Source organism: Phascolarctos cinereus, unplaced genomic scaffold, assembly GCF_003287225.1.
Source record: "Phascolarctos cinereus isolate Bilbo 61053 unplaced genomic scaffold, phaCin_HiC Scaffold_2;HRSCAF=192, whole genome shotgun sequence".
NCBI classification, from domain to species: Eukaryota; Metazoa; Chordata; class Mammalia; order Diprotodontia; family Phascolarctidae; genus Phascolarctos; species Phascolarctos cinereus.
In genome coordinates, this window is record NW_027555625.1 from 390,559,488 (window position 1) to 390,574,346 (window position 14,859).

General features: G+C 41.2%; 1 protein-coding gene across 1 annotated transcript in view; it reads left to right on the forward strand.

Moving 5' to 3' along the window:
• Window positions 1–14,859, forward strand: part of ITK (IL2 inducible T cell kinase) — an 86,423-nt gene that overhangs the window by 65,908 nt on the left and 5,656 nt on the right. Inside the window, exons 10-15 of the mRNA XM_020974614.2 lie at window positions 1,707–1,840; window positions 2,158–2,232; window positions 5,247–5,418; window positions 9,259–9,475; window positions 11,334–11,398; window positions 11,489–11,607. Of these exons, the coding sequence (XP_020830273.1) occupies window positions 1,707–1,840; window positions 2,158–2,232; window positions 5,247–5,418; window positions 9,259–9,475; window positions 11,334–11,398; window positions 11,489–11,607 (782 nt within the window). The remainder of the gene's footprint in view (window positions 1–1,706; window positions 1,841–2,157; window positions 2,233–5,246; window positions 5,419–9,258; window positions 9,476–11,333; window positions 11,399–11,488; window positions 11,608–14,859) is intronic.

The following is a 14,859-nucleotide window of genomic DNA, read 5'->3' on the forward strand; positions in this document are numbered from 1 at the left end:
TGAAATAAGGGATACAAAAATTGAAAGTCTTTACCACTCTATTTTCTCATTCTCTCTAAAATTCTTCATCAGCCTACTTCAAAAAAATGTGTTAAACTCTGCTGATGTTTCCCCGAGATGATTCTAGGCAGATTGATTGTCTTCTGGAAATAGAAACCAAAGGAACTCAGATGGTGTGAAGAGGCCTGTGCTAGGCATTGTGGGAGATACAGGGGAAGGGAAGGGAATAGGTGTTTGTTTAATACCCACGAAAAGTTTGCACTGTGTTCTAAGCACTTTACAAATATCGTCTCATTTGATCCTCACAGCAACCCTGGGAGGTAGGTGCTATTATTATCCCGTTTTACAGTTAAGGAAATTGAGGCAAACAGAGGTTTAAATGACAAGGTCACTTAGCTAGTAAGTGTCTGATGCCAGATTTGAACTACAGAAGTACAAATATGTTCCCTGATGCTGAGGACCTTTCAGTCTAGTTAGAAAGACATGAGGCAGCTAGGTGGCACAATGGATAGAGCTCTAGCCTTGGAGTCAAGAGGACCTGAGTTCAAATGTGACCTCAGACACTTGACACTTTCTAGCTCTGTGACCCTGGGCAAGTCACTTAACCCCAATTGCCTCACCAAAAAGAAAAAAAGATGAACAGCACACAGAATTAGGTGCTGACTAGTAGTATAGGAGGATTTCAGAGAAGGACCACAGGATCACAGAGGTTGAGCTAGAAGAGACTTCAGCGATCCCTTCATTCAGTTCCCCTTATTTTTACAGAGGAGAAGGCTGAGGCTTAACAAGAGGGAGCTTCATGTGAGCTAAATAAGTCAGAAAAGACTTCTTGAGGAGGCGGGACTGGTGCTGTGAGGGTAAGACCGAGACACATAAATCGTGGAAGAAGGAGGGTTTTCCAGGCAAGAGAAACTGTACCAGCACAAAGAAGGGAATAAACACAGCATGTGCAAGGAAGGATGAGGAGACTGGTCTACTTGGGGCAGGGGGCCAGCTGGCGTCATGGAGCTATGGGTTTGAATCCAGACCCAAACTCTTGATGGGGGAATCACCTGAACCAACAGACATCAACACCTGCTCTAGAACTAGTCTTCGAGAGTTGCTTGGGGAATTGAGAAGTTAAATGATGTGTCTGGTGTTACAGAATCAGCACATGTCAGAGAAAAGGCAGGAACCCAGGTCTTTCTTCTTAGTGGCATTCAGGTGTCACAGTGGATAGTTCTGGGCCTGGAGTTAATAAGACCCAAGTTGAAATCCTACCCCAGAGACGTCTTAGCTGTGTGACCCTGGACAAGTCACTTCCCTTGCCTCTTTCAGTTTCCTCAACTGTCAAACGGGGATAATAATAGCACCTACCTCCCAGGGTTATTTTGAGGATAAGACAAATTAATATTTGTAAAGTTCTTAGTGCAGTGGCTGGCACATCGTAGGCACTGAATAAATGCTTATTTCATTTCTGGCTCTGAGGTTGGCCCTCTAACCATTACTCTGCGCCATGTTGCCTCTATGTTGCGAAGCAGTGGTAGATAAGAATGAACACATACGTGTGGTTGGGATCACCCCTTGTTTTCTGCTGCCAGACACTAAGGATTAATTTGCACTCTGCAGCAGCTCGATGAGAGAATCATTAGGCCTTTGGGCTCACCTGTACTTAATAGATACGTTCGTTGTTCTTAGCAACACCACCTGCTTTTTTATTTTTTAAGTGAGAACAATCCGTGTATCAAGCATTATCACATCAAAGAGACCAACGACCATCCCAAACGATTCTACGTGGCAGAAAAATTTGTGTTTGAGTCTATCCCTAACCTGATCAAATATCACCAGCACAATGGAGGAGGTGAGTCTTGGAGAGGGATGGTTCACGTAGGGAATCTCAGCAAAAAGTGCTGAAGAATGAGCCGGCCTGAAGCCGAGAAAGCGGTCAGATCACTGGCCTGTTCTGGTTTTAAAAGCTGTGACCTTGATGTAGAGGTGACTCGTCACCAAACATCAGCACCTCCCAACTCGGGCCCGTATGAACATTGACACATTTTTTCTACTTGTTTTTCAAAATGGAAAGGAGTTTTCACACCAAAGAAATCTCCCTAGTTTTAATCTGAACCATCCTTGTGACAGAATGATCACCCTAGCCTCTCTCTTTTCTTCCGTACACAGGTCTTGTGACACGTTTACGGTACCCTGTTTGTTCCTGGAGAAGAAAGGCCCCTATCACAGCTGGGTTGAGATACGGTAAGTGATTTGTGCTGAGATGCCATTTCTATGTTGGGTCAGTAACTGGAACACCATCCTTACTTCCTAGATGTAGATAATGCTAAATCCAGAATTCTCTGTAACTAAAATTGGCTTTCAACATAAAGGTTCAGGACAAGATTGGAATGCACTTGGAGTGTGCATAGAATTTGCATGGGTATGTAGGCATGTCTACGGCATCTGGGTGGATTATAGATATATGTGTAATTAAACATACATATAAGTAGCACAGGTCCGTGTTCTCCATTGGTTTGAATTAAGAATGCATCTGTTCAACATATGCCTAATATACAGTCAGTCAACAGGTATATTTTTGTATTTTTAAAGTATTTTATTTTTTACAATTACATGTAATAACCATTTTAAACATCCTTTTAAAAATATGTTTTGCATGTCTGCATATGTGTAACCTACATCAAATTGCTTATCTTCTCAATGAGTGAGGAAGGGAGGGAGGGAGGAAGGGAGGGAGGGAGAGAATTTGGTACTCAAAGTTTTAAAAAACAAGCGTTAAAAATTGTTCTTACATGTAATTAGGGGAAAATAAAATATAAAATAGGCATTCTTTTTTTTTATTTTGGGTTCCAAATTCTCTCCCTTCCTCCCTCCCTGAGAAGGCAAACAATTTGATATAGTCTAAACACGTGCAGTCATGCAAAACATATTACTAAATTAGCCATTCAGCAAGTACGTAATATGTGATAAGTTCTGGGAATATAAATAACATGTAGAAAGAAAGACAGTTCCAGCCCTCAAAGGGCTTGCCTTCTAATGAGGGAAGACAGCACATACAAGGAAGCTGAGATGTGCTTGTGTGGAGACAACAAAAGTTCCCGGATTAGGGACACGTCGAGGAAGTCTGGAATGCAGCCAGAGGAATAGGACAGGGTTCCCCTGGCCACTAGCTCTCCTTAAATGGAGGTTCTAGGAAGAGGCTACAGAGGCAAAGGGTACGTGCAATGTGTGGATTCCAAGGCTGGAGTGAAGCTTCAGATTGAGGAGCTAGGGCATGGTAGACTAAGTCTGAGTATAGACTGGAGAAGAATGAGGAATGTCCCACAGAGGACAGATGATAGAAACAGAAGACAGTCTCTCTTCTCGAGGAGCTCAGCCTAAGTATTTCTAGGTATTGTATGAAGGACCCTTCACCCCACTCTCTCTCCAAGGTTAGTTTCATCATGGTCTGCAGGGGAACCTCTCTCAAAGTTCTCTCAAAGACTGTGCTACCAGAAGACCCAGGTCCTATCACAATGGAAAAGTTTTAAGTATAGCCCTCTTGATAGATTCTATACCTACCTTTTGAGGGCCAGCCTAGCTAAGGTAGAAGAAGGCTCCTCCACAGAGGCTGGCCACCAGGTAATGATTTTTTTTTTATTAGTAGAGAAGAATTACCTAATCAGGTGTGAAAAGTCAACAACAGTCCATTTAAAGCAGCTAGTCATACAGCGAATAGAGCACTGGATTTGGAGTCAAGAAGACCTGAGTTTGAATCTGGTCTTAGAGTCTTACTAGCTATGCGAACATAGGCAAATCAAGTCACTTGGTCTGCCTCAATTTCCTCAGCTTTCTTTTTATTTATTTATTTATTTTTGTGAGGCAATTGGGGTTAAGTGACTTGCCCTGAGTCACACAGCTAGTCAGTGTTATGTGTCTGAAGCCACATTTGAACTCAGGTCCTACTGACTCCAGGGCTGGTGCTCTATCCACTGCGCCACCTAGCTTCTCCCTCCTCAGCTTTAAAATGGGGATAATAACAGCCCCTACTTCCCAGGGTTGTTGTGAGGGTAATATGAGATAATATTTGTAAAATGCTTGGCAAACCTCAAAGGGTTATAAAATTACTAGCCACTATTATTATTGAGTGACTTGGGAGTAAGTCATTTAATTTATCTAGGCCTCAGATGCCTCATCTGAAAGCTAAGAGAGTTGGACTTCAATCGAAGGGTTTCTTCTAGATCTCAATCCTGTGGCTTTGCAAGCATGGTACAAGTGGTAGTCTCTATGACAAAGTTCCACACAGATCCTGATTGTAATAAAAATAATCTGTGTCAAAAGTACCAAACCATTTTTACTTCATAATAATATAAATACATATTTATAATAGAATAATATTATATCATTATTATTTATTATTAATCATTATATATTATATATTATAGCGTTATATATTATTATATATTATATATTATTATAATGTGTAACGATATGTAACATGTTTATAATAAATATATATATGAATAATATAAAGATATTCTGGCATTAAAATCATATGTACTTCAAAAAATCACTTTAGATCTCACTACTCCCCAACATCAACTCTTCAGTTTTCCATTCCCTGAACATGCCATTTGTACCCGTGATTCTGAAGCTTATTTGTGCAATGTCCGCCCTCTTCAATTTCCAGATCTTAGCTGCCTTAAAGGCCCTCTTTTGCCGGTAATCTCTGTCTGCTCCCTAAAGCCAGGCCTCCATCTAAGGTCCTCTGACTCCAAAGTCAGCATTCTTTCCCTATAGCACATTGCTTCCTATCTTTCCAATTGTACTGCGAGGTCTTGAGGACAAAGATTGTGCCTTATACTTCTTGGTGTCCTCACAGCATCAAGAAAAATCCTGAAAACATGCCAGATGTTTATTGAATGGGTGTCAATGAATGAACCAAAAATGATTGTATTGAGCATTATCTATCATGAAAAATGCTATTTCAGTACCCAAATAGACACTATACCACATTGTTGGGGTCTTATTGGAATACTTTAAGTTACATTTTTTTCAAAGTGCCTTGATCGATACTTCCCTCTATGCCCCTACTCCATATTTGTTCCATAGTATGAGGGGGGGAAAGACTTAAGTCCTTTCCCATCTCTTGAATTAGCAATAACAATTACCACAAAAAGATATATTGCTGGTGTCTCTTGAAAGATGAGAAGTAAAAAACAGAAGTGAACTGAGCATTGAAACCTTCCCTCTCTCTCTTCTTCCTCCACCTCCTACAGGCAAATGGGTGATCAAACCCTCAGAACTCACTTTTGTGCAGGAGATTGGCAGTGGGCAGTTTGGCCTGGTGCATCTTGGCTACTGGATGGGGAATAACAAGGTTGCCATCAAGACCATTCAGGAAGGGGCCATGTCAGAAGAAGATTTCATAGAGGAAGCTGAAGTCATGATGTAAGTAACCAGTGCTAGAGTGGATAACACACTGAAGTGACCTGCTCTGGGGTCTGACCTTCAGTGGAGGGAGTCTTCTTCAGATGCCTCTCTAGTGACTAGAGAGGGTCATATGGGCTCCAGTTGGGGCACAGAAAGGACACATAGTCTGACCAACGACAGCAAGTTAGAAAATTTGAGCCTAGGTTCAAAAAAAAAAAGATTATTTTAGACACAGTGCTCAAGGTATTGTTCGTTTGGTTGTGAATTCTTTTTGCCTGTTTAATCTAGCCCTGTGATTTTGTTGGTAAGGGAGCCCTCTTACTATGGAAATTCATTCTCCAGTGCAGATCTCCTCTTCAGCTTAGAGCCTTGGAAAGTTGATTGGGAGCACTGAGAGAGGGTCTTGCCCATGGTCACACACCTAGTGTTTTTCAGAAGCTAGACTTGGACCTGGGTCTTCTTGACCATCCAACTCCATTGGGGGTGGGGAGAAAGTCAGTCTAACAGGTCGTTTTATAGTGTCTTTCCAAAACAGCCAGTTAGATGCAGTGCTGTTATATAAACAAAGCCTCAAGTTTTCAGAGCATGAGATTGCCCTTGGAAAGATACACAGGATATTCAATACTACATACACATTACAGTGGAGCTTTCCTGCTTCTTTGTTAAGGGAATTATATGTCACCTTCTGAAAGTATTCATAGAGCCTCAAAGTTAAGAGAGATCTCAGAGGTCGTTTGGTGTGAACCATGTCTGATGCATAAATCCCTTCTCCAAGACAACATGGCAAGTAGACAGTTTCAGAAAGCTTTATGGAAGTTTTATTTCAAATAATAATCACAGTGTGTAGGACTGGAAGGAACTATAGAGATCACCTTGTCCAACCCCCTCATTTTACAGGTGAGGAAACTGAGGCTCAGAACAGTGATTTACCCAAAGCCACCCAGATGCTAAATTGCAAAACCCAGGACCATGCTGGCTATCTTCTGCTTGAACATCCCCCAGTGATGGGAAACTCACTGCTTCCTATTCAGTTTTGGGAAACAATGATTGTTAGAAAGTTTTCCTTTATATTGAGCCAAAACCTGATTCCTTGTATCTTTTCCTGTTGCCCCCCCCATTCTCTAGTAACTCAGATATATGGTAGATGGGGACCTATTCCAAACATACAACCTAAAGTTGGACCAACTTGGGATGAGGGAGTTTGCTGGGGAAAGAAGAAAAGGGATAAGGGAGAGGGACTTGATTTGATCATCCATGTAAGCAGGCAGCATCACAGTCCCATCTTTGGGTGAAGTTTAAATGGAAGAAAAGCAATACTCTAGGGTCAAGCCAAAAGCATCTAATCCTTTCCTATATGACAACCCTTCAAATATTTGGAGACATGTATCATTGTTATATCTCCTACTCTAACCCCTACTGGGCAAGACATGATTTCCAGTACTCTGCTGGCTACCCTACTCTGTGCAGATTTTGGTGTCCTTCCTAAAATGTGGCATCTAATATTGAATATAATACTCCTGTTCTCTAGCTAGAAGAGCACAGTGGGAATTAAGAGCCACTTCCAACCATCTCCTGCCTTATTCTGGATCCTAGACTTTTATTAATTCAGCTTAATGTACCACATGGTATAGTGGATAGAGGGCCAGCCTTGGAGTCTGGAAGTTGCTGTTCATTTTTCAGTCATGTCCAACTCTTAACCCCATTTAGAGTTTTCTTGGCAAATATGTGAAGTGGTTTGCCATTTCCTTCTCTAGCTCGTTTTACAGATGAGGAAACTAAGCAAACAAAGTTAAGTGATTTGCCCAGGATCACATAGTTAGTAAGTATCTGAAGCCAGATTTGAACTCAGGAAGATGAATCTTCCTGACTGTAGGCCCAGCAGTCTATCCACTGTGCCTACTAGCTGCTAGAGTCAGGAAGACCTGGGTTTAAGTCTTGCTTCTTACTCGTATGAGCTATGTGGTCCTGGATGGGTCCACTCAAAACTCTCAGTACTTCAAGCAGCTTTCCAAGATGTTAAGTTACAGATTATTTAATGATCTGCATGGGGGAGGGAGTTTCCATATGAAGAGATCCTTGCACTGATGAATCACAGATGAAGACATTCTCTCCCTCTCCCAGAAACTACCCTAGCAAAAGACGATGCATACAGTGATACACTTTGGGATTTGTAAAAGGTTGTATTGTTTTTTCTTAGTATGGGGTGGGACTCAAAAAATATGTATGTGTGTGTGTGTGTGTGTGTGTATATATATACATACACACACATATATATATACATACACACACATGCAAACTCAGTTGGGTACAGAAATCTATCTTACCCAAAAGAGAAATAGGAGGGGAAGAGGATAAGAGAAAGGGGGGCATTGATAAGACTAGGTGGATTAAGGGAGGCAGTGGTCAAAAACAAAATAGACTTTTGAGGAAGGATGAGTTAAAGAGATAAGGGAGGAGGGAGAGAAGAAGAAGAAGAAGAAGAAGAGGAGGAGAGAGGAGGAGGAGGAGGAGGAGGAGGAGAGAGAGAGAGAGAGAGAGAGAGAGAGAGGAGAGAGAGAGAGAGAGAGAGAGAGAGAGTGAGAGAATGAGGAAGAAAATAGGATGGAGGGAAATACATAGTTATTAATTATAACTGTGAATGTGAATGGGATGAAATCACCCATAAAACAGAAGTGGATAGCAGAATGGATTAGAAAACAGAATCCAGCAATATGTTGTTTACAAGAAACAGACTTGAAATAGGAAGACACACAGAGAATTAAAATAGGGGTTGGAGCAGAATCTATTATGCTTCAGCTGAAGTAAAAAGGAAGCAGTAACAATCATGATCTCAGACAAAGCAAAAGCAAAAATAGGCCTAATTAAAAGAGATAATCAGGGAAACTACATCCTACTAAAAGGTACCATAGATAATGAAGTGATATCAATACTAAACATACATGTACTAAACAGCATAGCTTCAGAATTCTTAAAGGAATAGTTAAATGAGTTATAGGAGGAAATAGACAGTAAACAAATACTAGTGGAGGACTTCAACTTTTCCCTCTCAGAACTAGATAAATCTGACCATAAAATAAATATGAAAGAAATTAAGGAGATGAATAGAATTTTAGAAAAGTTAAATATGATAGACCTTTGGAAAAAAATGAATTTTTCTCAGATGTATATAACAACTTCACAAAAACTGACTGGGCATTAATCTCACAAACAAATGCATAAAAGCAGAAATATTCAATGCATCCTTTTCAGGATAATGCAGTAAAAATACTGCATTCAATAAAAGGCCTTAGAAGTATAGATTATAATTAATTATTATTATATATAATTATTATTCACTTATTAATATAAATATATAACATAATAATCTATTATATTTTATCATGTATTATATATTATTTATTTATTATATATAATTATTATTATAAAAAATAAATAATCTAATCCTAAAGAATGAATAGATCAAAGAACAAATCATAGAAACAATAATTTCATTAGATGTAATGACAACAATGAGATGACTTGCCAAAATTTATTGAATGCAGCCAAAGCAATACTTAGGTGAAAAAATATATGTTTAAACACTTACACCAGTGAAAAAGAGAAAGAGCAGATCAATGAATTGGGTGTACAACTAAAAAACAAAAAACAAAAAAAGAACAAATTAAAAATCTTTAATTTAAATACCAAAATAGAAATTCTAAAAATCAGAGGAAAGATTAACAAAATTGAAAGCATGGGGTGGGACAAATGAGAACATGTTGCTGTGCACTGTCTCAAGCTCATCCCTAGGACAGTGATGCTAGGTATTTACTTGGCAAATTGAGTCTTTATCTGTCATCCCTTTTCTTCTTCCCCCAGGAAACTCTCTCATCCTAAACTGGTCCAGCTCTATGGAGTCTGCGTGGAGCAGGCCCCTATTTGCCTGGTGTTTGAGTTCATGGAGCACGGCTGCCTGTCTGATTATCTCCGGAACCAACGCGGGCTCTTTTCTGCTGAGAGTCTCCTGGCAATGTGCCAGGATGTGTGTGAGGGGATGGCTTACTTGGAAGAAGCTTGTGTCATTCACAGAGACCTGGTAAGTTGTTACTGAAGCCAACCTGCCAGCCCAAGGAAGGAAATCAATGCCTCTGGCATTCAGCCTTGGTCAAAGTGGCATATATTTCTGCAATGAGCAGCCAAGTGGTCTCGTAGTTGGGCACCTGTTTAAGTAGATGGCATTCATACAGCACTTCAAGGTTTGCAAAAATGCTTCACAAACATCCTCTCATTTGATCCTTACAATAACTTAGGAAGTAGCTGATATTATCTCCATTTTACAGATGGGGAAACTAAGACACAGGAGCATAGTGACTTGCCAGGGTCACATAGCTAGGAAATGTTTGAGGCAGGATTTGAACCCAGGTCTTCCTAGCTCCCTAACCACAGTCCCAACTGCCTAGATATCTATCATAGATAAGAGATAACAGAATAGTTGGGGCTGAAGTGCAGGATAATGAGGAAAGACCCTTCCCCTCTCCTCCTTTTGTGAAAATGAGGGGATCGAATTAGATACAATTTTTTTTAATAACATTTTTTGGGGAGGCAATCGGGGTTAAGTGACTTGCCCAGGGTCACACAGCTACTAAGTGTCTGAGGCCACATTTGAACTCAGGTCCTCCTGACTCTAGGGTCAGTGCTCTATCCATTGCTCCATCCAGCTTCTCCTACACGTGATCTTAATGATCCCTTCTAGCTCTAAAATTCTGTACCCACTGACAAGAGAACAAAGCTCGCTCACCTGATTAGTGGCAGAGCAGTGGGACTTGAACCCAGGACTTTCTGACTCCAACTCCACCTTTGCATCCCATTAGCTCTTTTGACTGAGAGATGTTTTCAGTTTAATCATTCGAGAAATGAGAGGCACCTCTCATGAAGTAGAAGAGAGAAGTCCAACTTTCACATCAAAAAGACCTGGGTTCAAGTCCTGCTTCTGACACAGTCCAGCTATGTGACCTTGAGTATGTAATCTGACTTCTCAACATCCCCACCTCCCCAACCACTCTCCAAGACTACAAGCTGCAGAGGAACTGCTAATCTTCATTGTCAAGGGGGGTTTCCACACTGCTCCCCCACCCCCACCAAACAAACAAACCATTTATTGAGCAATTGCTATGGACAGAACACTTTCCTCATTTCTGGTGATTGTGGCAAGAGGACAGGATGTAAAGACAAATGAGTTATAAGTCTCTGGACACTTAGAAAATAGTCGGTAAGATGAGAGGTACAAAAATAGGGGACAGCTGGGTGGCTTATTGGATAGAGCACCTGACTTAGAATCAGGAGGACCTGAGTTCAGAAACTTACTGGTTGTGTGACCCTGGGCAAGTTATTTAACCTTTGTTGGCCTCAGTTTCCTCAACTGTAAAATGGGAATAATAATAGCACCTCCCTCCCAGGGTTTTTGTGAGGATCAAATGAAATATTTGTAAAGCACAGTGCCTAGCATATAGTAAGTGCCATATAAATGTTGGCTATTATTATTCCTATTAATTACAATACGAATGTGAAGGCAGTCAGTATATAAAAGGAGCAGTACTAATTGCTCCAAGACATCTAAGGAAGGAGAGATGATTTATCTGGTCCCTGATGCTATAATTTCCTCTTGCACCAGACTGCATCAGTCAGAGCTCATCCCTGGTAATGGGATTGCTGCAGATTTCTCATAATGGGGATCCCAGGCAGGAGCTATTGGAGCAAACCAGGGCAGCCTGAGAGCTGGATATCTTCTAACTAACTTGCAGCAGGGGAGTTTCGAGGCTTAATTAATGTTTGTAAAGCTCCCTTGATGTCCTTGCACAACAAATAACACAGGCAAAATACTATGATTATAAGAGACTCTCTAATTACTGATTACTTGCCAACCATTTTTCCCTTTTCTTCTGCCTCCACTCCAGGCCGCCCGGAACTGCTTGGTGGGAGAAAACCAGGTCATCAAAGTGTCGGACTTTGGCATGACAAGGTAACCAGCCGGCCCACGTGGTGCTGGCCTTGCTTCGGGGGGATCCAGCTCCTCCCAAGACGGCCCTCTGAGCTCCGTTCTCTTTTCCAGGTTTGTTCTTGATGACCAGTATACGAGCTCCACGGGCACCAAGTTCCCTGTGAAGTGGGCCTCCCCAGAAGTTTTCTCTTTCAGTCGTTACAGTAGCAAATCTGATGTGTGGTCATTTGGTAAGTTTCTCTCCAGCTTCCTCACTGACCTACTCTGTGACCTTGGGCAAGTTGTGGTCTCCGTGGGCCTCAGTTTCCTCAACTGTAAAAAAAATTCACCCTAGTAGGTTGAAGCAGGTTACCTCTAAAGCCCTCTGCAACTCTAATTGTCTATGTTTCTTATTTATGTTCTTTAAATGCTTGTGAATAATGAGGAGCTGTTTTTAGATGAGCTCTCTTCAGGGAAGTTTTCTTGACAATTTAACACACTAATACATTACTGTTTATTGACTGAACACTGACCATGTGCCTAGCACTGCTACCTACTGTGGGGGATAAGAGGAAAATAGAAGACAATCTCTCAATGATTTCCTTCATGACTTGCTCTAGATGAAAAAATTAAATCACCAATATAACAGACCCTTGGAGCTGGAAGGAACCCCAGTGGTCTAGATGTAGCCCAATATCTGCCTGAATGAGAATCTCCTCCACTATCTTTGTGATAGCAGCATGGTATAATCGAGCGATGGACCTAGAGTCCAGGAGGTCTGGGTTCAAATCCCACCCCAGATACTTGCTAGCTGTTTGACTTTAAGCAAGTTGCTTTACATCCGTAAGCCCTAGCTTCCTCACTTGTAAAATGGGCTCTGAGATATCTTCCAGCTGTAAACCTATAATCCCATGATGAGCAGTTAACCACCCTTTCCTTGAAGATCTACAGGGAAAGGGAACCCATTCCTCTCAAGAGAGCCAGTTATGCTTTGGGAGCTGACCTGGTGCTAGAGAGGTAAACTTGGAGTCAGGCAGACCTGGGTTCAAATATGGCTTCAGACATTTACTAGGTGTTTGACCTTGGGCAAGTCTCTGTCATCTTTAGTGTCTGTGATGTCTATAGGTAGAAGTACCCATAAAGATGAAATCATAGTTCCTTGAAGTCAAGAGAGGGGATGTATCTCTTCTTTGCCTCGCATTTCCCATAGTAACCTTAATTTCTTTATCCTAAAGTGGGCTAATCCACCTTTGGTGTTCACCTATCACCCAACTCTCACCTGTGACTCCAAGAAGCCATAGCATGTGCAGTGGCCACGCCCCAGTAAAACCATCTTGGCAGATGGGCTAAACCAGGGTGAGGGTAACCAACAGGCCTCAAAACCATCAGTGAATTAGGGGGATATCTACCCCAAGCATGTGAAGACTTCTCCCAGTGGAATGGGCAGATGAGAACAATTTGTTCTAACACCTGTGAAGCTGGCTGAAGTGGAGTGCTTAGAGCTTGGTCAGACGTTGAAGATGCCAATGTCATGCACTTCATCCCAGGCCGTCATCAGTCATCTTGACTTTTGTCCTGCCTTTGGACAGAGACAGAGTGAGGTTGGTGACTTGGCTTAACTCTGCCTCACTTAAATCTAGTTCACAAGCAAGTCAAGATATCACCAAGCAAGACATTGGTCCTCTTCAAAAATGAGGGATAAACAACAAAGTGATAGGTAATAATAGCACCTACTTTATACAGTTGGAGTGAGGATCAAATTAATTAGTATAGGTAAAACAAACCACAGGAACGTTACCTTTGTGGTTACGAACTTTCCCAAATTTAGCTACACTGATTCTCAGATGACAAACACACAGTCTGACACCAGGTCCATAATCAAAGCCTTTGTAGTCTGGAAGGATTATGCCACTCTAGCACTGCCTTTGAGAACCCAGCATTATAGTCAGGTCATAGGGACATATCAGACTGGGATTCAGTGGAGGGACTCCTCTTAAAAGAGCAAGAGTATAATTTTGTTTCAAGAGATGACATATAGGGCAGAGAATAATAAAATATTAAGTGTTCATTTAAATGGCATAGGCAATGTCACTAGCATTCATATAAGAGAGAGGTCAGTGTAGTAGAAATCCTTCTCTTCTCATATTGGAGTGTCAGGTTGGCTCTCTGTGCCTTCAGATGACGATGATTGGGACTACTGGGGGGGGGGTCTCTGTCCCATTACCACTGCTTTGCTTTGGTGACCCATCTGTTCTAGTTATTATTTTGTCATACAGCCAGCCCAGGTTTCATAGCACTGAGACAGGGTGTCTCTAGATTCTGCCACCTTCTTGTCCATTCAAATTCCTTTGCCCCAATACAACCTGACCAGGTGAAGAGAAGGTAGTTACAAGGGCTCTCAGGGCCTCCCAAATGCATGGTCTCTGCCTCCAGACTCTTCCCTTCTCAAGTCCATCCTACACTATACTTCCAGATTAATCTTTTTAAAGCACCACTGTGCACATGTCACCACCCAGGTCAAAAACTTTTAGCAGCTCCCCACTGCCTCCAGAGCTACCTTAGCCTTGAAGTCAAAGTCCACCAATATGGCTCCAATCTTCCCCTCCATCATTTTCCCGTACTCATGCTTTGTACAACACCTGCACTGTTGTCATGCCTTTCTATTGAATCCTTCCCATTTCTAGGTCTTTGCTCATAATACTCCCTTTGCTTGAAGTACCTCCCCTCCTCCACTCCTCTCTTTTCATGTCTAAGTTTTAGCCTTGAACCCAGCTCAAGTTATGGCATCTCACTTTTGGTGGTGGATGTTCATTTTGCCCTCTGACCTCTGTAATACTTATTGTCTATACCATAAAGAGACCCAGGGGCCAGAATTGACCCACGAACTATAGTTTACCAACCCCTGCTCCATACCATTCATGTGCTACTTAGAATCATAGATTTAGATCTGGAAGTACCCTTTAAAGGTCCTCTACTCTAACCAATCTACAGGTGGGCTAATTGAGGACCAGAGAAGTTACACTGTCATACAGTTAGTAAGTGATAGAATTAGGATTTTAAGGTAGATTCTCTGACTTCTACATCCTTTGATTACAAATCTAGCCTTCTTTCCTCATTAGCTGTATTACCTTGTATTATATATGTATATATTATATATAAAAATATGTACATATATACACATACACACTTATATGTGTATATACATATGATGTATATCTGCGTATACATATATATCTTCTATATTCCCAACTCCATGTAATAGTCTGGAGTGCAAGAGTAAGATCTTTTCTTTTGATCGCTAATAGTAAGTAATCAATAAATATGTCAGTGATATGTCACCTATTTGCAAGATATTTACTCTTCTATTATATCAAGAAGACAGCATTAGAATAGTTTCACCAATCTAGATAACCTTAAAGGGTCCCCCAAATATCTGCAATTTGCAGAGGATTTGAAGAAAAGATCAGATAATAGAAGGAACAACAAGAAAATGATCAGAGGCA